Genomic DNA, 27994 nt, shown 5'->3' with positions numbered 1-27994 from the left:
CCTAAAAGAGAGAAAGCAACAAAATGGGGTTGGCTGGGGTCCAACATCTGGATACCCACTGGCTGCCAACCCTTTGGTTTAAATGGCAGACACATGGATCTTCAAAAGCAGTCTGATTCACAAGCATGCACTAACAGTCTTGACATTTTTATTTTTGTATCTGAGCACAAAAAGTTTCGACATATACATTTTTACATGAAAAAGATCAGAGCGCTGGAAAATACACCCAGGAAGGGAAGACATTTTAAAAATCTCATTTCTGCCATCATTACTTTTACTCAAAAGGGGGAGGTGGGGAGGGAAAGGGAAGAAGACAGACGTCAGCAGATACGTTTCTGGGATGCGATGGGTCACGTTAACCCTCCAGGAGAGAGGTTTGGAAACAATCAAAGGAACTATTTCGGAAAAGACACTGAGATCGTGAAAACAAGCAAAAGCAAAGAAAAACCGTCAGCAAGACTTCCAGTGTCTTACTCCTCTGAACATTCCCTTGTGCTTCCACTGAAAGCAGCCTGCAGGCAGCTCAGCTCATGGAGCCCCATATGCATTTCAGATCAGCTAAGCCAAAGTGTTAAGAGAAACAGCCATGAGTGACAGATCTTTTAGTGACTTGAGAGCACTAATCCTGGTCATCTACATTTCCCCAAGACAAAGCACACCTCTTGGAGACAAGAGTCAAAGCAAGCAAGCATGCAGTTTAGGTGGTGGTAGGTGTGGCTGGTTCTTGCTTCTGTACCCCTTTGCTCACACAGGCTAAAATAGTGCTTCCAGTTACACACCCAGCGTATCTCAAGGCATTTCTGAAGCCCAAGTTCAGCTCCTGGGTCTCACACGTGCTCCTTTCTCTGCCCCTGGTCAAGTTATTGCCTCCCCCCCCCCCTCGCAATCCTGCCCCTTTCAGTCCATGGGAGTTACGAGGTTCACAGTTTGACCCACCCATTCAAACAGACTCCAAGGTATAACCTGCAGTTCCAATTCACTCAAGTGAAGCTTAAGGGAATGAATATTCTTCACAGCTTGTGCTCAAGGAGACAAGCAAACAAAAACTAGGGATTCCATTAGTGTGTGTGTGAAAGAGAGAGAAAGAGGGAGAGGGAGAGGGGAGAGAGAGAGAGAGAGAGAGAGAGAGAGAGAGAGAGAGAAGCCTCTCAGGATAATGGGGTTCTTCCCCTGGGGTAGAAAAACATGGAAGTATGGTGAAAATAGCCATTCATTTGCTATACCAAAATCACCGCCAATGAAGGCTCTTTGCACGGATCACAACTAGGAGCCATGCCACACATCCAGCCAGGCGATGGTTATGTTAAGTCCCCCCCTTAGGCAAACAGGCTCTTCAGCTAATCTTGCCCTTTCTCTTGACAGCTCTTGTTTGCCTCCTGGAGTTCCTCATTCCCTGGAGTGCTGAGAGAGCAGCTGGCTGGAGAAGAGGAGAACACCTTGGGGCAGAAGTTGGGATATCAACTGAGATCAGGACAGGATTACAACAAATAGTGAAAAAACTGCTGAGAGATGATTGCCTCTTCCCCTCAAAGCTGATTTGATGACTCAGACTCCATCCCTGGATCCAAACAGCAGTGTTGCAAGCAAGGAACCTCCAGGGTGGCCATGGAGTGGGTGAAGAGTCCCCAACACCCAAAAAATTAAGGCTAGGGTGAAGGATGCGTCCACAGGAATCCACCTTTTGCTGAGGGTGGGGCTGAAGGGATTTTATGCTCTACCAGTCAAGTTACATTTAACGGGGCAGCAGGGCAGAATTAACCAAGAGGGCAGGTGGTTTTCTCCACTTGCACTCCCTTGGATCACAGAGTAGACGCGTACACCAAAACTTGCCCCGAACATCCCTTACCATGGCGGTGAAAGATCGGCAACTAATTAAAACCCAAAAGCAAGAAGTGCAGCGACTTCTGATAGCACCCCAAGGGCTGAGGTTAGGAAGGGAAAAGTCCATTCCTCATGGCGGCGTCTAGTGGAAGAGAAATTAAAAAGTGCAAATCTGGCTTCCCCCAAACCCCTGCAATAGAAGGAAGGAGTGAAGGAAATGTACACACCCAGGTCTAAATGGGGAAATATATTTGATTTATGAGATTGGGGGTGGGGAAGAGAACACCATACACTGCCCTGGCCCTTCCCACCGAAGAGACACAGATGCAGGCAGGACAGAGCTCAAGATACGCCTCTTCCAGCAAGTATCTTGGTGCCAAGACTGGTACCCTTTGAGAGAGCCTCCTGAACTGTGGAAGACCAGGGAGTGGTGAGAGCAAGTGTGGAAGAGAGCAGGATGCTGGCCCTGTCTGGGGGACTTCAGTTCCCCCGGAAAGCGCTCTGGGCAGCAGTCGAGGCGGCCCCGGCAGCAGCATTCTGGACGGTCCGGTTGGTGAGGATGCCTTGCGAGAACTCCTCCTGGGCCCTCTGGAAGCTGGCGCCCGTCCGGCGATACTGAGAGTGGACCTGAGGAGCAGAAGAGACAAGGTGTCAGCAGGGCCACTTCCCTGCTTCTGCAGCCGGTGTGCAGCACTACTTGCCGCACCTCCCACCTGCCACCCAGAGACCAAAGGCCAGGAGCAGCGAGAGCCACAGTCCATGGATACAGTGGTGCCTCGCAAGACGAAATTAATTCGTTCTGTGAGTTTTTTCCTTCTACGAGTTTTTTCGTCTTGCAAAGCACCACTGTGTATTGACGGTTTCCCATAGGAATGCATTGGCGGTTTTTTAAAAAAAGGCGCAAGACGTTTTGTCTTGCAAAGCAAGCCCATAGGGAAATCCGTCTTGCGAAGCAACTCAGAAAACGAAAAACTCTTTTGTCTTACGAGTTTTTCGTCTTCCGAGGCATTTGTCTTGCGAGGTACCACTGTATCTTGTTACCTATTTTGGAACACCAAAGGGGCAGTGTGTGTGCGTGTGCGTGTGTGTGTGTGTGCGCACACACACAAAAGGCAGGTGAAGGATCATGTCTGAATCAAATCAAAAAGCAAAGCAGCACAACACATGTAAGAAACTAGCATTTCAGTGAGGTGACCAGGTGAGAAAATGATCTACTCCTCAGGATGCTAGTTTTCCTTACGCAGGCCACTGTTTTCCTTGGGAAAACATTTGAATATGCCACCCCCAATTTGAGGTGGGACTCTCCCAAGAGAGCTTACACTAAACTTGGGGGGGTTATCTCCCCCTTTTCTCAAAATAGCTCACAGCATACAGAGTCACCCCCAGCCCTTTATACTTAGAACCACTCATAGGGTAGGCTGGTAGAGCACCTCACAGCAGCTCTTCTGCATCAGATGCGTTTCCAGAATGTTTCGAACTGACTCTCTTGCAGGGTGTCACACAATGTTTACATGGAAGGTATTCTAGGCTGCGGGTCTCAAGCCTGAATTAAATACAGTGGTGCCCCGCAAGACGAATGCCTCGCAAGACGGAAAACCCGCTAGACGAAAGGGTTTCCTGTTTTGGAGGTGCTTCGCAGAACGAATTTCCTATGGGCTTGCTTCGCAAGACGAAAATGTCTTTGCGATTCCTGGGGTTTTTTTCCGCTCCCCACCCCCTTTTTCTAAGGCACTAAGCTGCTAACAGCCTTTTAGCAGCTAATCTGCTAATCCCTTAAGCCTTTAATAGCCGCTAATAGCCACTAAACCGCTAATAGCGCTAATCCGCTAATGGGGTTGCTTTGCAAGACGAAAAAACCGCTAGACGAAGAGACTCGCGGAACAGATTCTTTTTGTCTTGCGAGGCACCACTGTAGATGCCTTGGCAGAGCAACTGGAATTCGTTTAGGGCAGGGACGGGGAACCTGTGGTCCTCCAAATCCCACCAGCCCCAGCCAGCACGGCCAATGGTCAGGGATGTGGCAACTGTGGTCCAGCAATATCAGTGTTGAGTGCAGCACATTTTCCTCGCCACAGGGTTTCAGGCAGCACTCCTCCTGGTGACACTGACAGCCCTACAGTTCCCACCCCCCGACCACTGGCTATGCTGGCTAGGGCTGATGAGGGTTGGAATCCAACAACATCTGGAGAGCGCCAGGGTCATGGAAGGCTTAGTTGTCCAATAGTCACCCTCTCCCATAGCATATACAGTGGTGCCCCGCAAGACAAATGCCTCGCAAGACGGAAAACCCGCTAGACGAAAGGGTTTTCCGTTTTTCGATGCGCTTCGCAGTACGAATTTCCCTATGGGCTTGCTTCGCAAGACGAAAATGTCTTGCGAGTCTTGAGGGTTTTTTTTGCTCCCCACCCCCTTTTTCTAAGCCGCTAAACCGCTAATAGCCTTTTAGCAGCTAATCCGCTAATCCCTTAAGCCTTTAATAGCAGCTAATAGCCGCTAAACGGCTAATAGCGCTAATCTGCTAATCGGGTTGCTTCGCAAGACGAAAAAAACGCTAGACGAAGAGACTCGCAGAACAAATTAATTTCGTCTTGCGAGGCACCACTGTATTTTGAAACATCCGCACAGGCCACCAATTTGTCTCCAGACCAAGTTCAAGGTGTTGAGGCAATCTCTGAGGTTCTAAATAGCAATTCTCAAATGTCAGGTTATAATATGTTACTGATCCACCGCAGAAGCTGCTGATCAGCCCCATCAGCAGTAGGCACTGAAGACACTGAGGAGAGACAGGGTGCATGAGCGAGGACAAAACTCCTGCTCCTGGTTCCCTTCTGTAAAGCAGCATGGCAAGGGCTGCAGCCCTGGACTCAGCGAGCAGCATTTCCATCCGGTCCCCAACTCACCTGCTTCAAGAGGAAGAGAGAGAGAACGGAACAGACGGTGAAGAACACAGCCACCACCAGCATGATGATTGCCACTGCCAAGTTATGCCCAGTCTCCGAGAGAGCTGCAATCCAGCCGCTGGAACAGAGTGAGAAAAAAACCCGGGTGAGCAAGGATAGGAGGAAGAAGACTGTGGGTGGTGGTTAGGGGGACAAACTCTACGGGCGTAAATTGGAAAAGAGCCCTTCTGAATCAGACCAAAGGCCCACGTCGTCCAGCATTCTGCTTACCTGGGTGACTGACCATGTTGATGGGAAACCTAGAAGCAGGCAGGGGCAGAATGGTCCTTTCCGGCCATTGCCCCCAGCAACTCATATGTCTGAATATACTGCATCTTGAGTAGGGAGTTTCTATTATGGCTGCACAGTTCCAGATGGGACCCAGCTGGAAACTTTCTGCTGCCCCACAAATTCCATATCCACAATCTGTATGCTTTTATAAACTCAGCTGCACATTTTAGTTAATAAATGTTATTATTTTTCACCCTTAGCCACAAATACTTTGTTTGCAGTTCAGTCCTTTAAAAGTACATTACTCAGATATGAGAAATATATTGAACTGATTTTAATCGAGAAACCGTGTCTTAAATAAACCAAATTTATTTTCTAAGGAAAGGAAAGGAAATTCTGCGTGGGAGCCCATATTCTGCACATCAATGTGTTTTGCTTTAGCTTCTCTGAACCTTGAATTTTGGAAAGTCCTGGATGTCTATCATTGTCTGCAATGACCAAAGACAAAGAGAAGGAAAAATATCATAGGCAGCTGCTTTATACAATATCAGGCCATGGGGCTCATCTGGGTCAGCACTGCCGACACTGGAGCACTGACCACAGGACCTTTTCCATGCAAACCCAATGCGCTTACCACTGAGCTATGGCCGTCCCCTGAATCCAAGCTTCTTTGAGGCAGCAGCTATCTACAAACATTCACATAGATCTTGCCTTTCCATTGTGCCCAATGCCAATATCATACAGAGTTCAAGACTAACCAAGATTTGCTAGAATACACACCTTCTATTAAGGACTTTTTTATATATAAAAAAGTACAAATACTCTCCTGTACAAATGTGAAACCACCACTTTACATGGATGTGAACTGTTGTATGTTTACCCAGTAAGAATCCTATTGTGTCCAACTTACTTCCAGGAAAGTGTGAATGTATGTGCAAAGAAATGTCCCTATAAGACTGTAGACTAAAATGTAATGCCAAAATTATATTTTATTTATACAAATACCCTGTCACTGCCTTTTGGAAACCCAAGCCAGCCGATAAAGCCTACAAGCAACCGCAAACATTTAGTAGTTAATCCGAATTTCATAATTTGGGCTACAACTGAAGGAGATGAAGACCTTCTCTTGTTTCATTAGCGATCTTCTCTTTGAGGAAATCATGAGAATGGGCCAACAGGGAAAATTATTTGCTATTCAGGATCGGATTTGGTTAAAATCATAAAAGCAACCAACTCTCTAAAGTCAAGCAGAAAGAAAGAAAGAAAGAAAGAAAGAAAGAAAGAAAGAAAGAAAGAAAGTAAGTTTTGAGCATGACTAAATGTGATAGTCAGGGATGGCTGGAATATGGCAAAGCCCAGAGGACTTTCTCCAGGCTACATAGAAAAATAAACACCAAGTCTGACCTGAAAGGGCCCCTGAAGCTAAAACTGTCACATACAATACTGAAGATTATTCACAGATATGTCAAATATATATATATAGAGAGAGAGAGAAGACTCTGAAGCAACTTTCTGGATTACTTTGGGGCCTTATTTTGTCTCTTTCATTGACCAGAGCTTAAATAAGTAGCACATGGATTGCTGGGACTCTGCCTTTTGAAACTAGGTTAGCATCGTGCAGAGTTTGGGGAGACATAGACCATTCCCTGGAATCCATCCCAGGGACAAGTATAGGCTGCCCCTTCTCTGCATGTCCCCTTAAGACAACTTTCAGAGGGGAAGCTGGGTCCTTCTGTTGCAACGGAAACAACATGGAGTCCTGTGGCCTCTTAGTGAAGTGCAATTTATTGTGGCAGAAGCTCATGTGGATAAGAGCGCATGTCATCAGATGCATGAAATGTGGCCTTCAGCTGAGATCACTCTCTCCCATTCAAGCACACCCACACATGTGGGAGAGAAAGTAGTAAATGAAGGAAAGAGAAGACCATGAAATGAAAGAGATCCCACCTCACTTATCTTCAGAGTTGTACATACCTGAGCATTTGAGGAAGTGGGCTCTAAGCAACAAGAGCTGAAGTCACAACACCTCTCTTAAGAAGAGGTGGGGACCATTTTGCACGCATCCAGTTGACGTGCAACTGCTGACGCACAGGTCCTTTTGGACCCAGAAGAGGGCAAAACAGGGGCAGAATGGGTTAGGCTTATGCATGATCCACCAACGTGTGTGGAGGCCAGGCAGGGAACCCCCGCGCAAAATAGCTGCCGCCTGTATTTCACTTGCCACCTCTGCAAGTCCCTCGTCACTTCCCACTGGCCTATTTTCCATCTGTGGCTCTTCAGATCTTGCTAAACTACAACTCCCATAAGCCCCGGCCAGCATGGCTGGTGGTCAGGGGTGAGGGGAGTGTTGTAGTCCAGCAACATCTGGGAATAGCAGAGGGCAATGGTGGAGCCATGACGATATATGGACAAAGTTTCCTCCCTTTGCATGGGGTCCCTTCTTTGGGCCCAGAAAGACACCCCACAGACTGGCAAGTAGGGAACCTGTGGCCCTCCTGATGTAGTTCCCCCTCCTCCCAGGCCATGTGGCTGGGGCTGATGGGAGCTGCTCTTCGGCAAGAAGAAGTTTGGATTTGATATCCCGCTTTATCACTACCCAAAGGAGTCTCAAAGCGGCTTCCTCCCCCACAACAAACACTCTGTGAGGTGAGTGGGGCTGAGAGACTTCAGAGAAGTGTGACTAGCCCAAGGTCCCCCAGCAGCTGCATGTGGAGGAGCGGGGAAGCAAACCCGGTTCACCAGATTACGAGTCTACCGCTCTATCTGGAACGGCACGTGTGTTCCCCTCCTCTCCTGCAGAGCCTACATGCCCATCTTTTCTCTCTCCTTCCCCACCAGCAGAGTTCATTTTGACTGTGCATCTCTTGAGGATGTAGATACTGCTGTTGCATCTCACCAACGTGGTGCTGGGCTGAACAAGTGAGAGCAGGCAAGGTGGTGAAGGGAGGGGAGAGAGGTCTCTGCCAGGCAAGAAAACAGGGAAGAGGGACTGCTGAAGGCAGGCAGGCATGGGAGAGCATGCAAGGGAAATGACGGCAAGACGAGGATGCATTAGGAAAGGTTAGAGGAGATACGTGCCTTTCAGGCGAAGGACTTAAGAGCAGGAAGCATTGGAGTTAGAGGCGCTTCAGCTGGGATCTGTGGAAGCCGCAGAATAGAAGAGAGAAGCTTTAGAAGAGCACAGCTACAGAGGCCTCACAGGCAACTGTGTGCCTGGATCCAAAGAGGCCCTTTGTTGCCCAGGGCTGCCTCTCATCCAGGGCGGCAGCAATTCAGACCTACCTGACGCCCCAGTTAGGAATGCCAACGGTCTGGATGATGTAGATGGCAATCTGGCAAAAAAATACGAAGAAGAAGACAAAGAAACTGAAGGAACTGTCAGACCTGCAAAGAGAAAGAACAGGCGATGTCAAGCCAAATATCATCAGAGGTGCACAAGAGGAACTATGGGATGTTTCCTAGCTAGGGTGCTGAGCCAAGCTGTTGCAAACCTCCAGATCCTGTATAGTGACTGGAAGAGACACAGGGATTCCGTCACTGAAGGAAACTGTTTCTGCTAGCAATGAGAGTGAGTGTCTCAGCTTAGCCAACCTAGAGCCAGGCACTGGGGCAAGAGGCCAACCCTTCTTATGCATCACCTCCCTTTCTACATGCCCCACCTAACCTACCAGTTTACTCACCAAGACTATGGCTGGCCCTATAGATTTATGGTGTCGCAAAGCTTATTGATGGAAGGGAGCAACTTGCCCATTATCTGTGCCAGTGAAGAAGACTCTGGCTAGCTGTGCCACTAAGGCAAGGGATAGACACCTGCATACAGGGCTTTGCCAGATTGTCTTCTTCTTCTTCTTCTTCTTCTTCTTCTACTTCTGGCTCTAGTCCAAAACATACGGAGGGAATCAGGTTGTGGAAAGATGCCTTACCCTAACCAACCTCACAAGGTTGCTGCGGCTGAGGGACTACCATACTCTGAAATCCTTGGCCAAAGAGCGAGAGACAACTCAGGTAAGCATGTGACTGCTAAAATTTCTCCTCAACCTTTAGTGTATATAATATTCAACAAGAAATATAACTCCAAAGTTTTCAAGACAACTTGCTTTGAAACATGTCTGACGCACACATTCAGAAGCGGATCCTAAGCTTCCAGAATGCATCACCCTGATACTGCAGTACAGAAATACTTTCATCAATAAAATTACAAACATGCAAAATTCTCCCAAGGAAAATTATGATCAACCATGTGGCGCTGTGGGTAAAAGCCTCAGCACCTAGGACTTGCCGATCGAAAGGTCAGCGGTTCGAATCCCCGCGGCGGGGTGCGCTCCCGTCGCTCGGTCCCAGCGCCTGCCAACCTAGCAGTTCGAAAGCACTCCCGGGTGCAAGTAGATAAATAGGGAACGCTTACTAGCGGGAAGGTAAACGGTGTTCCGTGTGCTGCACTGGCTCGCCAGATGCAGCTTGTCACGCTGGCCACGTGACCCGGAAGTGTCTCCAGACAGCGCTGGCTCCCGGCCTATAGAGTGAGATGGGAGCACAACCCTAGAGTCTGTCAAGACTGGCCCGTACGGGCAGGGGTACCTTTACCTTTACCTTTATGTACACTGAAGATCAATTTCCCATTCTGGGATGTGGTACTTGCCTGAAAGCCTTGTAGGCTGGCCGATACCAACAGAGGAAAGCGCAGGGGGTGAATATGACAAACCACAGGATGGAAAGGCCGAAGTCTACCCCTCTTTCGCTTCTGTCTGTGAACCACGCCAGGCAGGCTAGCAGGTTCAGCAGCAGCGTAACTGAGTGGACTGTCCGGGATAAAAAAACAACAGCAAAGTTGATCAGTGAGTAAGCAACCTTTGTAAAGAGTGAGGTGTCTATGAAAGCAGGACATTGTGTATGCGTGTGCACGCTCACCCTGTACCAAAACCCAACTGCACCAACCTCCCAGTTCGGCGCTCATTGTGCCAAACAAGACTGATTCACTTCCTTGGCACAGCTCATTCCAACAGCCTGGAGTCTGGCTCAGACAACCCAATATTGGCTTCGCATACATGCAGTTTCCCATCCCCACCGCCGCTTCTTGGCACGCTCTGTCCTTCAGAAACCTCTTCCACTCTTCTGCATGCTGTGATAAGCCAGGAAACCTTTAGATAACCAAGGTTTCTCCATTAAGTCCGCACTGGGAAACTGTGTTACTGTTTCAAGTTTAAAAACAAAGCACAACAGCCACAGACGACTAAAGACATGAACAACATCATGTCTAGTTTAGAAGGACGTGCCATTCTGGGTCCTGGGACCCATTCTAATTACTGTAGCACTTCCAGAGTCAAAAGGCTGTGCTGTGACAATCGCCCACTCTCCTGGGCAGAGCTTCCCAGCCGCCATCACCAGTTTTACTCACACATCCACAGGTAATATAGCATCTTGCAAGTCCGCTGGTAGTCGGCTGGGATATCCGCAGAGAAGTCTTGGTAGAAACATGGCTTGACCGGGCAGCTTTTGGGAAGTGGAGGCCAGTTGTTCTGTTTCGCTGCAAGGGCAGAGGGAGGTTTCGCACAGTGATATGGGGAAAGTGGAGGGTTCACATTATGTAGGCAACCATTTTACAGCAAATGATGCGCAACTGCTGACGTGCAGGTCCTTTCGGGCATGGAAGAGGGAGCGCAATGGGCTTATAGGCGCTCTGCCAAGGAATGGAACCCCCACACAAAATGGTCACAGTTATATGATTCTACAGGAAGCTAATTCTGCTTCCAAGAAAAGAAGAAAAGCAAACACTAAACACACGCAACTTAATTTTGCACTGATTATTTCTTATTTGAAATATTTCTTAAAAAACGGAATTTCAGGTTTTTGATGGGAATCTCAGGTGAGATACCCACACCGTAGACGTTGCTCCCAGTACCAGTCACCACATGGAAGCAGAGAAAGGTTCTGATATTTTACTATTGCAGAAGATAAGGCTCGGTAAAATAGTTCTGGACGTAGGTACTATATATTAGCTTTGAGGCTTTTACAAATAGACAGATACCTACAAATATCAAGTATCTCCGTTGCTCTAAACAAGTTCAGCAATTCAAGACCGGACAAGTAACACCAACTGGTTAACTGACTACCGGTCAGACAGACAAACTGCAGACTAACAGACACACATCGCGGAGCCTACATGCATTAATCACAGATATAGTCAGGGCATTGGACCATTGCCATAGCAACTGGCTTGGCTGACACTGCACCTACGATTAGCTCAGCCACAGAGTAATTTACACTCATGAAGGAAATCAACCCCTTCTGGTGTCCAGTTACTCCAACATGTTTGACTTGTTTCAATGAGCTCTGTGGGTTACAAAACACGACAAGACACGGACATGAAAAGACCTGATCCAACCAGCTCTGCTTATGTTCTTATGACCTGGAATAAGGCAGCTGCCTCTGCTAGATTTGCACATCTGTACTGCTTGGAAGAATTTTGACTTCAGGTGAAACAACAACAGAAGGGAGGCACAGAAGAGTTTTAAGGAAATGTTAAATGAAGACTCACGATTGAATCCTGCTGCACTGTTCTGCAGCTCACGCTCCTTCCTGTCCAACTCTGCTGCTTTCCTCTCCAGCTCCTCCTGCTGCTGAAGGAGCCCAGCCTGAGCTGCTGAGGCCACAGCCTGAGCGGAAGGAAGCAAGGAGAGTAACAATCATCAGGGGAAATGAAGAACACAGGGTTCAAGGCAAAGACAGCGAGAGTCTCTAAAAAGAAAACCGAGGCTCCAAATATATTGACATTGAGAGGGAGCGTCGTACGAAATGTAAGCAATGCTTGGGAGGTCTCACGACATGACCAAAAAAAACAGCCCCCCCCCCAAAGCCACGCACAGTGGCTGGTTATGCAGAGACCGCTCTGCAGAGTGGTCTGAAGTAGCAGAGTTAAACCCTTCCTGGTTTTTAATTTTCTGATCATAGGTTTTCTGAATTTTCCTAGAAACCAATAAAGTTCACTATCTCTGAGTGCACTCAGTTTATTCAAGGATGGATGGATGATTTTTAACGACACTGCAGCCAGGTTCCTTCTAAGAACCATCAGCTGATGGATGCAACAAAACATATTAGAGCTGCATAAATGGGAGCTTTCATCAACATTTTACCCTCTCTTGGAAAACATGCCATTCCCCATGCCCTGCAAAATATCTCCCTTAATTATGTTTTTCTGCTTACTCACAGAATTGTAGAGTTGGAAGGGACCCCAAGGGCCATCTAGGCTAACCCCGTGATGAAGGAATCATAACTAAAACATATGTGACAGATGGCCCTCCAACTTCTGCTTTAAAACCTCAAAGGAATGAGAGTTCACACCCTCTCGTGGGAGTCTGTTCCGGTGTTGAACAGCTCTTGCTGTCAGAAAATTCTTCCTGATATTTAGTCCGAATCTCCTTTCTTGTAACTTGAAGCCATTGATTTGAATACCACCCTCCAGAGCAGGAGAAAGCAAGTTTGCTCTATCCTCCATGTGAAAGCCCTTTAGATATCTGAAGATGGCTATCATATCTCCTCTCAGTTTCCTCTTTCCTAGGCTAAACATACCTAACTCCTTCAACCATTCCTCATAAGGCTTGGTTTCCAAACCCTTGATCATCTTGGTTGCTGTCTTCTGCACATGTTCTAGCATGTCAATATCCTTCTTAAATTGTGCTGTCCAGAACTGGACACAGGATTCTAGGCTTGGGCTAACTAAGGCAGAATAGAGCAGGACTATGACTTCTCTTGATCTGGACACTAGACTGCTGTTGATGCAGCCTAGAACAGCATTAGCTTTTTTTCCTGCTGCATCACCCTGTTGACTCATCTTCAGCTTGTGGTCTACTAAGACCCCTAGATCCTTTTCACACATACTACTGGCAAACCAGGTGTCATCTTGAATCACAATTGTGTCTTCTGCAGCATTAGCTACTCCCTCAAGTTTGGTGTCATCTGCAAAATGGATGAGCATCCCCTCAATTCATTTATAAAGATGTTGAGTAACAACCGGCCCAGGACGGAACCCTGCAGCGCCCCGCTTGTCCCTTGTTTCAAGGATAATGAGGAAACATTAATGAACCAGCTACAAAGCCACCTAACTGTTAGCTTGTTCAGGCCACGTTTTGCCAGCTACTCCACAAGGAAATCTAGGGCACTTTGTCAAAAGCCTTTCTGAAATCAAGATACAATACATTCACAGCATTCCCCTGATCCAGTAAGCTTGTAACTTTATCAAAAAAAGAAATGAGATTTGTCTGGCACAACTTGTTTTTGAGAAACCCATGTCTTAGTAATCACAGTAACCCTTTCTATGTGCTCACAGACTGACAGTTTAACTAGGACCTTTCCTGGTAACATCAAGTTCACCAGTCAGTCGTTACCTGGGTTTTCTCTCCCCCCCCCCCCTTGAAGATGGGGACATTTGCCCGACTCCAGACTGCAGGGACCTCACCTGTTCTCCTTTAGTACCCTTTGATGCAGCTCACCAGGCCCTAGAGATGTGAGTTCGTTTAAAGCAGCTGGGTGTTCCCTTACTATCTCTTTTTCTATACTGGGCTGCAGCTCCCTCCTTGCATCATTTATTCTGTTATCACCAGGCTGAGCACTGCTTTCCTTGTGGGTGAGCAGTTCCGGCTTCTCTCTGTCACCCAATAGCATTTCTCCATCTTCTCCATGCAAGGGACCTCCTACATTTTAAAGACCATTCCAAGCAACATTATACACCATTCCCTTCTTCCACAGAGGGATGGACTAGATGGCACCTGAGGTCTCTTCCAACTCTGTATGATATCGGCCACGCTCACTGTGCACATGTAAAGCACATGGCTTCACCCAAAGAATACTAGTTCCCAGGATTCTTTAGGGAAAACCCATGACTTTTAAAGCGCTTTAAATGTGTGGGTGTGGACTCTGTGATCAGAAAAGGATCGATATATTGGGGAGACATCTCACCTTCCTGCGGGTTTCCCTGCCCTCCCTTTTTACCTGATGTTTACCCTGAGAGCTGCCGTCTTCTCCAAGCAACCTCTGCCTCTCTGAGCCTTCTGAGCTTGCCGAGATGAACTTAGGAGTCAGGTACTTGCTGGCCTGTCTAAGCAGCAGCTGCAACACACAACTAGGCTGGGTCTAAACTCACTGGGTGGGTCTGGCCTGATCGCTCACTGGAACTAAGGCACTGAGGCTCTTTAACAGGTTAGATTATGAGACACACAAAAATGGAAGGACAGGTGGGATGGGGGCAGAAGGAGAGCCGCCGTGTGTGCGCTCTCTCACACATGCACAAACAAAGACACAAAGAGTCACAAGGGCCAGGGCTAGTTACCCTATGGCTCTCCTAGTGCTCATCTGGACCACAGCTCCCATAAACCCTGATCAGTGTGCCACTAGCATAAAAGCATGGGGCAGGAGGGGAGCTTTAAAGTCTGGGCCATTCTAGTCAAGGGGGTGTCACAGGTGGTAGGAATGTGGAAGTCTTTCATTTGGATCTTGGGTCACAGGGAACATGTCTGTAAAGCACACTCCACCCCAGTCCTTGCCAAGAGGGAGATGGGCGCATCCCAATAAGAGGAGAGCTGAAGCGATGCATTTCCTAGTGATCAATCAGCCCTCAGGGCACCACCCAGGTGTGGCGGGAGGTCTTTACCTGTGGGGTGGGTTCCACCGAAGGCTGCAGCACAGCAGGTTGCGAAGGCGCAGTAGGCTGAGCAGCTGGAACTGTCTGAGCCACATTCGTCTGAGTCAAGAGAAAGGAAAACATCACAAGGCTGTGAGGGGTGAGCTGGAAGGGCTTCTGGCTTTACTGCTGTGGAAGCACCGGGCAGACAGGCCACCCGTCTTCCCAGGGAATGTGGGGGGTCCCCTAACAAATCTCAGCACCCCAGGATTACTTGAGGGATGCCGTGATCATTTAAAGTAGCATGATATTGCTTGTATAGTGCAAATGTGCCCCAGAAAGGAACTTACTCCAAAGTTCAGTCCAACCTTATTACTAAGACCAGAAAAGATACTACCATGAACATATTGCTGTTGTTGTTTTACTAGCCTGCTAGTCATGCTGCCTGGGAAGCTCTTGGCTCTGCTGCCAGCCATGAAACACAGGCTAAAGAATTGTCTTCTCTCAAATGCACTGCTGGAGGATGGGAAGTGTGTTCTGTCCCTCTTCTGCCAACCTGCTTAGTTTCCATGCAGGCCATGGAGGAGGGACGGAGCAATCCACCTCCCCTCTGCAAGCCCATTCAGTCACCTACATATGGTAGCCTGAAGGGGCTACCAGGTGCACTGCTGCTGAATGAAAGCTGGGCTTAATCTGATGCCAACAGGAAAGGAGATTTGTCTGACTTCCATACGATGCCCATCTATGTTTCCATGGCCCAGGAGAATCCAGGGATACCATGTATTACCTTTTCAAAGAGAATCAGTTAGAAACAAATCTTTTTCCAAGCTACTGTCAATCTAGGGGAACTTTTATTAGCAAGACTGACTTACTGGCAAACAGAAGCCAAGGATTATGACTCAAGCCTGCAACTTACACCTTAACATTATCTCTGTTTTGTGCTACTTGTACGAAATCTTTGTGAACTGTCCCCAAGACCGCTGTGATGACAACAAACATTGGTTAACTTACTATTAGAAACCAATTCACACAAAATTCCAAATATGCATGATTAATATACATTGAGTTGTATTTTCTGCATTTCTGTGGCAGCACGTGGCCAATGTGAAATAATAAAACAAATGCTGAACTGAGCCTCTCCCTGTGCCAAGAGGCACTGAAAGAAGGGAGCTGTGAAAGGGAGAGGTGCTTTGTAGGCCCAGAAAGTGAAGCATGCTGATCCTTGGTAGTTTCAAATAGATCCCTTCAGGAAGGCAGCCTTGCTAGCTGGCACGGGGCCTGACCCCATGCTGCACTTACCAGCCGGGAGCTCTCAGAGAAGGGGTTGAATTCATCCAGGCCACCCTGGTTAGCATGTGCCAGTTGCGTGACTGAAGGATCCTGGAAGAGAAGAGAGGAGGAAATGCTATTTAACACATGGCAACTCCTGATAAGTATGTGCAGTTGGATGTTCACACCAGTAGACAGGGCATGCATGCATGCTGCAATTTTATTTGTAAAAATTGCCTGTGAACTTCCTTTCTCCTTGCTCACCCCCAAACCAAACCCAGGGGGATTTTCCCTCCTCCCCAGCCAGCTACAATGGCTTCACTGACTCCTAATGTGAAAGAAAAACACCAGATCCACACGCCCTCTAGACCATACTTCCTTATTATTTATTTAAACGCACAGGATTTTACAAGAGTTACACAAGCAACAGACAGGCCACTGCTCCCAAAGAGCTTCCTGTCCAGAATAGAGATAGTAAGGAATAGAGAGAGGAGAATGTGACTGACTGACTGTCACTACACTAATTTAAAGCTTAACTGGGCAGAGAATGAAGTTTAAGGTAAACCAAGGTTTCGAGGAGGAAACGGACATGGGGTTGTAGCTGTAAAGCATTGTTTCAGGAAGCAGGAGATGATCACCTGAGGGTGTTTTAGAGGGGCAGAGGTCACAAATGGGAACAGAACAAGAAACAAGGGTCAAATGATAAGTTGAAGAAACCCTCTGGCTCACTCTGAAAGTGGTTTATGCTGGATACAGGAGAGAACGGAAAGTCAATGAAGGGATCTGGAGAGGGAAGAAATGCAGGATTCCTGGAGCAGAGTTTTTGCCTAAAGAGAACTAAGATAGGAAAGTGGTGTCCCTTTCCATTTATGCTGCAGTGAGACTCCTTACGGGGTCTTCGCTGCGAGATCACATTCACCCAGTGCTATACCAGCTGCACTGGCTCCCGGTGGAGTACAGGATCAGGTTTAAGGTGCTGGTTTTAACCTTCAAAGCCCTATACGGCCTAGGACCCTCGTACCTACGGGACCGCCTCTCCTGGTATGTCCCACAGAGGAACTTACGGTCTTCAAATAAAAACATCTTGAAGGTCCCAGGCCACAGAGAGGTTAGGCTGGCCTCAACTAGAGCCAGGGCTTTTTCGGCTGCGGCCCCAACCTGGTGGAACGCTCTGTCACAAGAGACAAGGGCCCTGCAGGATTTGACATCTTTCCGCAGGGCCTGCAAGACAGAGCTGTTCCACCAGGCCTTTGGTCAGGATGCAGCCTGACTCCCTCCTTTGGCAATCTTCACAAAACTTTAGTTTGTGGTTGCCATCAATTTTGATTTTAATTAATTTTTATAATGCTTTTTATAATGTTGCACTATTTTAGTGTTGTTAGCCGCCCTGAGCCCGGCTTCGGCTGGGGAGGGCGGGATATAAATAAAATTTATTATTATTATTATTTAGTGGTGCCGGACCCCTTTTGCCATGGGATCACAACAATTTTTTCCACCTTATGGGCTGGGCAGACTGAGTGACAAAGTTCCACACAAATGCCCAGATGAAGCATCCCTTGAGTGCCCAGGGGAAAGTTCACTCCTAACTGCTTTGTTTACAGCTGTAGAGCATATCTTAGAAACAGTCATATAAATCCAAACATGCAAAAATAGAAGTGGCTGGCCTTGCCTCCAAACAAATAATGAATCAGATTAAACTGCTCACACATGACCAAGCCGTGAGAATCAGACTGTAAGCAACAACGGGAGAGGAGAGTGTGTGCTGCAAATCAGTCTAGAGAGAGGAGGCCTATGGTGCGGGGCAAAAATCTAGTCTCATCCCAGCTTTCATCTGCAAGCTGCAAGCTCTCGTTTAATGAATAACTGCAGGCAAACAGCCTGAGCCCTGACACTCCTTGCATAAGCATGTTGTTGCACAACCTCATGAATCACTCCAGGAAGAAGAAACAGGTGCAAGCCAACCTGTGACGAAGGCTGTGGTCTGATACAAGTGTGCCATGGAGGATGCTCCTGTTGGCCAGAGGGACCTACACACAGCAGAGGATCTGTTTTGCAAGCAGAATATGCCAGGTTCAACCCCCCATATCTCCAGGTAGGACTGGGAATGTCCCTTGCCTGAAACACTGACAAGATGCTGCCAGTCAGGGCAGGCAGTGCAGAGCTAGATGGACCAATGGTATAAGGAGGCTCCCTTTACTCCTAAGTAAACATCTACAGGGCTGGGTTGCACATTCCTTTGCCTTGCACGCTAATAGGTGCAGACTCAAGAGGGGAAAACTAAGGAACCCCATAAGGTTTTTGCACTTACTTAAGGAGGTAGCCATCACATCAGAAAAATGGAACCTGGGTTAAGGGCACAAAAACCAAGTGGCTAGTTGCAATTCTCTCTCTCCCCCCCCCCCAATGCAGCAGCACTTTCCATTTACTTTTTCATAGAGAATTTATTTGGCTCTTTTTGCGATTTGTGGTATTTGGAGGCTTGTAACCGGGTGGCGCTGTGGGTAAAAGCCTCAGCGCCTAGGGCTTGCCGATCGAAAGGTCGGTGGTTCGAATCCCCACGGCGGGGTGCGCTCCCGTTGCTCGGTCCCAGCGCCTGCCAACCTAGCAGTTCGAAAGCACGTCAAAGTGCAAGTAGATAAATAGGGACCGCTTACTAGCGGGAAGGTAAACGGCGTTTCCGTGTGCGGCTCTGGCTCGCTAGAGCAGCGATGTCACGCTGGCCACGTGACCCGGAAGTGTCTCCGGACAGCGCTGGCCCTTGGCCTCTTGAGTGAGATGGGCGCACAACCCTAGAGTCTGTCAAGACTGGCCCGTACGGGCAGGGGTACCTTTACCTTTACCTTTAACCAGCTATAGCAAAACAGGTAATACAGAGAGCACATCAGGACTTAAATTTAGGCATGTATAGGACAGTAACACCTAGTGAGCTTCATGGCTGAGTGGGGATTCGAACCCTGGTCTCCCAGGTCCTAGTCCTACTGACACTCTAACCACTAGACCACACTGGCTCTCACTGGAGGGAGCCTTTTTCTTTGCAAAGTCACAGCTTCTATGATGAGTGGAGTTGTCCATCAGGCCCACACAACGTGATTATTTTCAAAGTTCTTATGTTTTTAATCTATGTAAAGGAAAGCACTTCCTTAACAGTTAGGTGATGATACTCCACCATTTCTAAAAACAATATTTCCAGCATGATAATATCCTTTAAGAGACGTGGTGAGCAGAATTGCAGACAGCATTCCAAGTGTAGCTGCACTTGGAATAAGCTGCACTTGGAATAAGACTTCTATAAGGCCATTACATTTCCAGCTCTACTTTCAATCATTTTCCTAATGATCCCTAAAATATAGTTAACCTCTTTTTACCACTGCCATAACCTGGGTCAACATCTTAACTGAGTTATCCACTATGACCCTAAGATCTCGGTTCTTGTTCAGTCCTGCCACCTCAGACCTCAATAGCACATATGCAATGCTAGGATATTTTGCCCCAGCATGCATCACTTAAAACTTGCTCACACTGAATCAGATTTATCATTTTAATGCTCATTCACCCAGTTCGGAGAGATCCTTTTGGAGTGCCTCACATCCTCTTGTAGTTGAAAACTACGCTGAACAACTTGGTGTCATCAGCCAACCTTGCTAACTCAACTCCAGGAAGAGCTAGAAAGATGCTCTGTCTTGTGCTGCAGACAGGTTCAAAAAGCAGACAACACACATCCAGTAAATCTCACTGGCAATCACAAATATGCAGGACTGGAACCAAGAACTAGATCAGAATGGTTTTCTTATATATTTCAAGATATAAGAATATTTATTCTAACACTCCTCCCTCCATACCAAACACGCCATCAGATGCACAAAAGCAAACTTCAGAGTGCCAGGTACACAGGAACAGACACCCCGCAAAAAAACACAAAAACTTTTTGTCATAATTTGCAGCGTGCTCTCTCCACCCCCAGGCTCAACCTGCATTCCTGGGGGGGGGGGGGGAATGCAGTAGAATCCAAATAAAGGGGGTCAGCCTTTATTCTTCCAAGCCAGCCAGCAAAAATATTATTAGGAGAAGAAATGAAAGGCAAGGCAAAGAAAGGAAGCACTGCTTTACTGCTAGACCCATTTCACTTTTGAGAAGATAGATCACCAAGAGAGATCCCTTAATAATCAGCCAGCCCTCCTGCTTCCCCTGCCTCCAAAAGAGAGAAGCAATCCATTAAGTATTTGCAGCTTGCTTGCTTGTTTGCAAGGGACTTGGGTGGGGCCGATCAGAAGGTCAGCGGTTCAAATCCCCGCGACGGGGTGAGCTCCCGTTGCTCAGTCCCAGCTCCTGCCAACCTAGCAGATCGAAAGCAGGTCAAAGTACAAGTAGATAAATAGGTACCGCTCCGGCGGGAAGGAAAGTTTCCGTGCGCTGCTCTGGTTTGCCAGAAGCGGCTTAGTCATGCTGGCCACATGACCCGGAAGCTGTACGCCGGCTCCCTCGGCCAATAAAGTGAGATGAGTGCCGCAACCCCAGAGTCGGCCACGACTGGACCTAATGGTCCCTTTACCCTTACTGCTTGTTTGCAAACCACAGCATGTCTTAGCAAAAGACTGAAAGGAGGGAGGGGGGATAAAATCAACCATATCTCCCCTCCTGCAACTGTGTGAAAGAGCTTCTTCCCAGTTTGCTTACTTATGACAACTGTACAACAATGGAAAGGTTTCCTCTTCTCAGCACATCAAAAGCCTTCCTGAAAGGGAACAGAAGTTGCCCTGGCTCTCCTGCTGAGATATCATTTGCAAACCACTTGACTGGAAATCTCAACTTGGTTGCTAGGTGGCACTCCTGAGTCCCTGTCCCCCCACTCAAAAAAAGCCTGACAACTGGTTAATTTCAACCACTGACCAGAGCATTGAACTGATGGGAGCTGAGAGATCAGCAAGGCAGGCTGAAGCCGTTACAAATATTTTTGAGGGATCAAGCTGCACCAATGCCAGAGCACAACACCACGCAGAGGGGAGACTTTGGCTGCAGAGCTTGATGGAAAGAAGACGAGAGACAGGCGTTCAAAGCTCTGGCTGTGATGCAAAATGGATGGTTGTATTTCCTATTGCAAAACTTCTGGAAGCAAGTTGCAGTGTCACTGGTGTCACCAGCAGTTTAGCTTTCCAAATCTTGCCTAGCGTGGAACATAAGAAGCTGCTTTTTTCAGACTCAGGCCACTGGTTCCCCCAACTCAGTCCCCCAACTCCACCGAAGGCCTCAGATGGAGGACTTGCCCACCTACACCAAGTGAATTTAACCTGGATCTTCCATATATAATGCACATAACCACTAAAATACGGCCTCTTGCTTGCATTTAGAAATCTCCCCACCCCAATTCTTCTTAGTGATATCTTCCCTCTAGATAACTGTGTTCTTGTCAAGCTGTTGTGAGCACACTGCGTATCTTAATCTAGACTTTTAGCTCTTAAAAGTGAAGCAAGATACAAGGAAGTATCCATTTAAAAGTCACAAGATCTCCCTGCAAAGTTATGCCAGTCTAAAGATTATAGACACAGAGCAGAGACATATCTGGAAATCAGGAGCAGGGATCATAGAATGGTTTTCACGTTAGATAGAAATTATTCTTTAGAATTTGCAAGAAGTACAAGAGATGTGAGAAGGCAGGTTTAATTTAAGAAGGTAGCCACGCACAGACACTGATCTAGCTCACCCTTAAGCAAACCGTACACCTGTATCCCCCCCCCCCCCGCTGCAGAAACAAAATCAGGAAAAGACTACAGTGCCTTCTGCTCACTAAAATGATTTGCACTTGGTCTATCACAATCAAGGTAGGGAACCCCAAAATCACAGCTCATAAGCCATAGCAGGTTTTAGCTTAATGTGATGGGAGTCTCTTAGATGCCAACATGCAAGAATAGGAGACAGAGTCAGGCTGGCTAGATAGTGGAGATGAATCCTCAGGACTCAAAAAGTTAACTCCAGATGGCTAGTCTACGGGTGTAAAAAAAAAAGATGGGGAGCAAACAGCTCGATTTAAGGCCAATTCTGTCAATTAGCTACTACAGAGTATTCAAAAACAGGTTTTGTTTAAAAAAAATCTTTTGATTATGTTTCTCTAAGCTAAATGACAAATGATTTGCTTTTTGGAGGGGGAGGAAAACAATGGCATCAAAGCAGAAGCAAAGGGAAATCAATGTCCCTGGAACATTGTAGACTATTGTTAGTCTTTAAGGCATCACTAGACCTTTTGCTGTCTTCCCTGCAAGAGGCTAACATAACCACCTTCAGGAAAGTGAAGTAACAATGCTTCTGTTAAAAGCAATAAGTGGGTTACTACAGAAGCTTCCAATTTCATTATGCAAGACCAGGCTTCCTCAACCTCGGCCCTCCAGATGTTTTGAGACTACAATTCCCATCATCCTTGACCACTGGTCCTGCTAGCTAGGAATCATGGGAGTTGTAGGCCAAAAACATCTGGAGGGCTGAGGTTGAGGAAGCCTGTGCAAGACTCACTGCTAGACTTTAAAAAAGGATCTAATTCCAAGATAACATGAAAACATGGGTTTCATTTGAGTTCAGATTTTTTCTTCATTGATAGCAATTACAGGAAGGGAAGAAGAGCTGATCCAATGAAATACAGTCATACCTCGGGATAAATACGCTTCAGGTTGAGCGCGTTCGGGTTGCGCTCCGCGGCGACCCGGAAGTAATGGAGCGCATTACTTCCGGGTTTCGCTGCTCACGCATGCGGTCAAAATGACGTCACACGCATGCGCGGTGAAATGCGGCACGCACAGACGTGCTGTCGCATCTTATGTTATGTTCAGGATGCGAACAGGGCTCCGGAACGGATTCCATTCACATTCTGAGGTACCACTGTACCAAGAAACACAGCAAAAGGAAGCTTTCTAGCGGTGACCCCTTTCTGGCAATTTAGGGTTGGGAAAATCTCCTAAGCACCATTATGGGAAGGCAGATGCTGTCCCTTGAATGCTTCCTGTGAGTTGCCCCCATGGCAGAATGACTTGTTCTCAAAAAGTAGAATCAAAAGGAAGGAAACGACTCCTGGGTAGAAAAGCCTATCAGCTGTTTTCACACACAAAGTAGTGCTATGTAAAACACCAGCACCCAGACCAGAACACCTGGTCCACCTTCACAGAGACACACAGTTAAACCAGGGCATCACTCACCACCTCCAGACTGCTCAGATCATAGGTGGTACTATGGAAAAACCATCCCAACTCTTTTATTTTTATCATTTTATCCCCTTGCCCCACCATCTTTTTTTTTTTTTTTTGCATAATTTTCATTTGTTCTCAGATTTATGTGTAAATAAAGAAAAAGAAAAGAAGACCCCAGGGTTGTCACATGGTGATGATGAACATTCATTTTTTTCTCTTTTTAAAATGGCAAGTATTTATAATGAAAACAGATACAACTCCAGAAGAAAAAGGGGGGGGGGACTTGGGGGGGGAGTATTGATCGAAGGAGAGATCAGTGCTAGCTCAGTATCTATGCAATTTAATTGGATAAAATCTGTGCAAGTGTCCATATTACTAAAACATTTTGAAGAGGAAAAACACACACAGTCTTTGTTTTCTGTGGTGAATGCAGGTACCATCCTGGAAGAGGGACTGAAATGGGAAGTGCCTCTTCCAAAACATTGCCTCCTATATGTGGTTTTTACTTTAAACAAAAGTACAGCACAGTGGTACCTTGCAAGACGAATGCCTCGCAAGACGAATGCCTCGCAAGACGAAAGAGTTTTTTTGTTTTTTGAGTTTCTTTGCAAGACGAATTTCCCTATGGGCTTGCTTTGCAAGACGAAAACGTCTTGCGCCTTTTTCTTAAAACCGTCAATGCATTCCTATGGGAAACCGTGCTTCGCAAGATGAAAAATTCACAAGACGAAAAAACTCGCAGAACGAATTAATTTCGTCTTGCGAGGCACCACTGTACTAAATACTGTTTGAAATTGAAAATATGTTGATCAATTGCCTTTTTACTAAATTTTTAATCAATTAAAAATTACAGCCTTAGAAAGCACATACACAACTTAAGTATAAAAGGCTCAATACCATACACAGTCCAAGGAAAAGAATGTTGAAAAACACCTTTTAGTAACTAGAATGACAGGAAAGGTCTCTATGCTATTGTTAGCTTTGTTGCAGTTTGCCAGCCCTTTAAACTGGAAGGCTTCAACAGCTGATTGCCACAAAGCAACCTTGGTTCTCACATGGGAGTTCAGAACTGCAGCTACCTGAATAGCTTGATCTGCACACCCACACCCAGGTCTCCAAGATTAAAACGCTGGATCGGGAGCCATCTGCCAACTCCCTTGATAAACAAAGGCATGTTTCAGAGATGGCCAGCGCTGCCAATGTTGTTTAGTAAAATATGAGTGACACTCTGGGAACAGAAAAGCTCCTAGGGAGATTCATTCCCCTGAAGGCTGAAAAGAGAGGACAGTGCCCATGTGTTTCGTATATTTACCGTATTTTTTGCTCTATAAGACTCACTTTTTCCCTCCTAAAAAGTAAGGGGAAATGTGTGTGCGTCTTATGGAGCGAATGCAGGCTGTGCAGCTATCCCAGAAGCCAGAACAGCAAGAGGGACTGCTGCTTTCACTGCGCAGTGATCCCTCTTGCTGTTCTGGCTTCTGAGATTCAGAATATTTTTTTTCTTGTTTTCCTTCTCCAAAAACTAGGTGCGTCTTATGGTCTGGTGCGTCTTATAGAGCGAAAAATACGGTACCTCTGAACCCAACGGTTTGACAAGGAAAAAGAAAAAACACTGTAGTGCCGGGGGAGAATGCATCACTTGAGCAGGAATGGGGGACCTGCTGATGTCCAAGCATGCTAGATTGCAACTCCCATCATCCCTGACTGTTTGGCTCCATGCTGGCTGTGACTGGTGGGAGTTGGGAGTCCAGAACACCTGGAGAACCACAGATTTGCCACACTGGCTATAAAACCAGCTTATTCAATACAAGGTTGTTTTGCACCAGTGCCACCTGACACAATTGCAACAACTGCTTCATCCCAGCGGCCCAGCCCTCCCCACTTGGGGGCTTCAACAACTGAGGACCCTTGCCGGCAAAGAAAAAGCCCTTTCCTGGCAAGCATGTCTGACTTGCTAACTCGGAGGCATTTATTAGGCCAGATTAATACATGCCTTCAGCAGTGCGGAAACTTCTTGAAGACACAACCGCACAGGGGCTACTCCACACAGGAAGCTCTTTGTCAGAAGCACACCCACACACCCTTAGTTCCAGGGGTTCTCACTACAACTCATACAAACAACTTGTGTGAAAGTGTGTATACAAGCCATATCACAAGGCTAATTTCACATGTAAGGTCAGGCCTTCAAAAAAGGAAAGTCATGCCACCTGCATTTACTATGTGCTGCCTCACCACACTGTAGGGCTGAGCTTAAAGTGTGTCAGGTATAGGGCCTTTTCCTCACCACAGGCTCTCGCAAGATCTCCCAGTTACACAAGCTGGATATATTGAAGTAGGAGCAGGGAACCTACTGCACTCTATTGCTGGACTACAACTCCCATTGGCTATGCAGGCTGGGAATCTAAGCTCTGGAGGTTTACAGGTTCACCACCCGTGCTAGAGAAAGAGTGCAATCCAATGCACAATTCCTTGAAATTACCACTGAATTTAGTTGGCCTTATTTCCAAGTAAACACCCAAAAGGTTGTAAAATATATAATCTGTTCTGCATGTGTACGCATTTTAATTAACGATTCTTAAGACATGCTTAAAGTCATAAATGTTGATAAAGATGGATTCAAAAAAGGAACTGGGTAATCAAAGGAAAGTTCTGCGGCTTAACTCTGAAGAACCAACTTAAGCCATTAAGTATGCTCCTTTAAACCCAGGCACATCAGACTAAATTGACCAGATACAGAGAGGAGAGCAGTCCAGCTTCTCTGTGCATTCAATCAGAAGTCAGTCCCACTGCATTCATAGGGCTGACTACCTAGAGCAAATATGTTTAGGACTGCAAATTCAGTGTCCTAAAAGAATCAGAACTACATTATGAGCTTTCATAGTGGGCAGTAATGTTCTCATTCGACCCATCTCATGTACACCTGAGAAGCATCAGATGTAGGAGGGCAGAGTCAAAGCAAAGTAGCAATATGACAGTGATGTGCTAACAGGAAAAGCAATACTGGAGAAACTGAAGAAGAGTCGAAGCTGTTATAAACAAGCCAAAAGGATTACGATTTCCCACAGCAACAGTAGAATTAGCACTCAATTTCACCCCATCACACAAAGAGGTGTTCAGATCAATGAAGCTGCATGCCTGGCAGCCAGACAGCTCTGCAACTGGTAGCCAATCTGGCAGTCTCCAGATGTTGCCAGACAACTTTCATTGATACTGATCATCGGCCATACTGGCTGAGGCAGACGGGAGGTGGGAGTCCAACAATTTAGTGAGGGCAACAGGTTCTTCATCCCTGCTTGACAGAAGCAGCTGGCATTTGCAATAGACGTGTTGGTAAGTTGTCATTTATTATTTGCTTAAGTAGTGCCTAAAGCACACTATGCACAGTACATGATGAATGGTTAAGTTGTCATATAATAATTGTAAAAGTGCCTAAAGGATACTCAGCACTGGGAATGAATTCAAACCTAGAAATTTCTACCTACAGGCTTATAATCTAAAGTTTAAAAAGTGTACTTATCAAGTAGAACTGTTAACAGTATGCACACATGCAACTCTGCCCCTTTCAAGAGATAATACAGTGTAGTATCAAAAACCTGGTGCTAGTTCTTGACAGAGCAGCTCAGGAAAGGAAACTGCAACATCACTACAGAGCATTGCTCATAATTCTGTCATGAGAAGGAGCAGCAAGCAGGAATGGAGCAGCAGCAAGCTCTGCCTGGTACAAGTCAAAGAATTAAGAAAATTGCTACAAACTCCAGAGTGTACAAAAATTACAGCTCCCCCAAAGTGTCAGTAAGCAAACACTCCTTTTCCTCAACAATGAAGATACAGTTCTGCCTCCCTGCCACTTGGTTCTCAAAGGAAAAACCTTTGTGTTTAATGATGGATATGCCCCCATCCCATCCTCAGATGATCTCGTGTATTAAGAAGCAACAGTCTATGAGATGGGTAATCTTAAAAGCATAGGCTTTGATTTTCTGTTAGAATTAAGGTAACAGGCCACATCCATTCATAACTGAAGAAGCCCCAAATCTTGTCTCAGGTCAGACTGGAAATCCCCCCTGTAATTTACCTTGGGCTTAAATCCATAACTTCCCTTTCCCATTCCTGCAGTTCATTGTGATATAACACCTGCTTCTGGAGGGTATGTTATGTTCACTGGGCAATGAAGAGACATGTGACCTCTTATTTTATTTATCAATTCCCTCAATCATTGCATTTTCATTCCAGTCTTCCTCCAAGGAGCTCAAATCCCAAAACTCCTAGATCTTCCCAGCTGTTGTTCATCTGACCCAGCCTAACCCCTAAACCATAAGGCAGGCTTCCTCAACCTCGGCCCTCCAGATGTTTTGAGACTACAATTCCCATCATCCTTGACCACTGGTCCTGCTAGGGATGATGGGAGTTGTAGGCCAAAACATCTGGAGGGCCGAGGTTGAGGAAGCCTGCCGTAAGGGGTGATTGAGAAACAGGGCTTCTTGGTTCGAGGGCCAAGATCCCCCAACGTGGCTAGCAGACTACACGGAGCGCGCTTACTTATGCTCGGCTCGCTTCAGGCCCTGCCACCTCTGGGGCCACAAGGAGCGGGAAGAGGGTCCCACAGAGACCCCCACCCCCACCCCGGGTCTCTTTTGCATTCGAGGGGGGGGCAGAGCCGAGGGGCGTGGCCTGAGGCCTCCCGCCCTCCGCGGCCACAGGTGTTCCCTTCACACACACACACTCCCCGCTCACCTGGAAGGGGTTGACGTCGACGGGGTCGGCGAAGGGGTTGGTGTCGAAGGCCGACATGGCTGCTGCCGCCGCCGCCGCTCTCCGAGACTCAGCTCCGCCGCACCGGTTCTCAACCCGGTCCGCTCCCTGGAAACGGCACACTTCCGGGACCAGGGGTCTCCTCCCCGCCTCTTACGCGCCTGCGCAGAACGAGCCGCAAGATGCAGGCGCGCTCCTTCGCC

At 47.0% G+C, this 27994-nt stretch overlaps 1 protein-coding gene across 2 annotated transcripts; it reads right to left on the bottom strand.

The window, feature by feature from the left end:
- Positions 1–129: 129 nt before the first annotated feature.
- SCAMP2 (secretory carrier membrane protein 2) lies at positions 130–27904 on the bottom strand. Of its 2 annotated transcripts, XM_083399128.1 has the most exons (10): positions 27774–27904; positions 15904–15984; positions 14635–14724; positions 13977–14093; positions 11527–11644; positions 10387–10515; positions 9631–9790; positions 8274–8375; positions 4722–4839; positions 130–2448 (listed from the first exon to the last, which is right to left on the bottom strand). In XM_083399128.1, exons 1-10 carry the CDS (start codon positions 27828–27830, stop codon positions 2302–2304), a joined length of 1119 nt encoding a protein of 372 aa, XP_083255254.1. In that variant the 5' UTR covers positions 27831–27904; the 3' UTR covers positions 130–2301. The 2 variants fall into 2 exon arrangements, with proteins under 2 accessions (XP_083255254.1, XP_083255255.1); XM_083399129.1 differs by lacking the exon at positions 13977–14093.
- Between the last annotated feature and the right edge of the window lie 90 nt (positions 27905–27994).

Source organism: Podarcis tiliguerta (genome assembly GCF_965153285.1).
Source record: "Podarcis tiliguerta genome assembly, chromosome: 9".
Taxonomy (NCBI): Eukaryota; Metazoa; Chordata; class Lepidosauria; order Squamata; family Lacertidae; genus Podarcis; species Podarcis tiliguerta.
This window is presented reverse-complemented; position numbering and strand designations above follow the sequence as displayed.

What these genes read in the sequence shown, in the direction of transcription:
- SCAMP2 (XM_083399128.1), bottom strand. Translation starts at nt 27,830, where the DNA reads ATGTCGGCCTTCGACACCAACCCCTTCGCCGACCCCGTCGACGTCAAC. An exon ending in GCTATATTACCTGTGGATGT is followed by an intron (nt 9,791 to 10,386) that starts GTGAGTAAAACT and finishes TATCCCGGACAG; the next exon opens with TCCACTCAGTTACGCTGCTG. An exon ending in ATTCCTAACTGGGGCGTCAG is followed by an intron (nt 4,840 to 8,273) that starts GTAGGTCTGAAT and finishes ACTCTGTTCCAG; the next exon opens with CGGCTGGATTGCAGCTCTCT.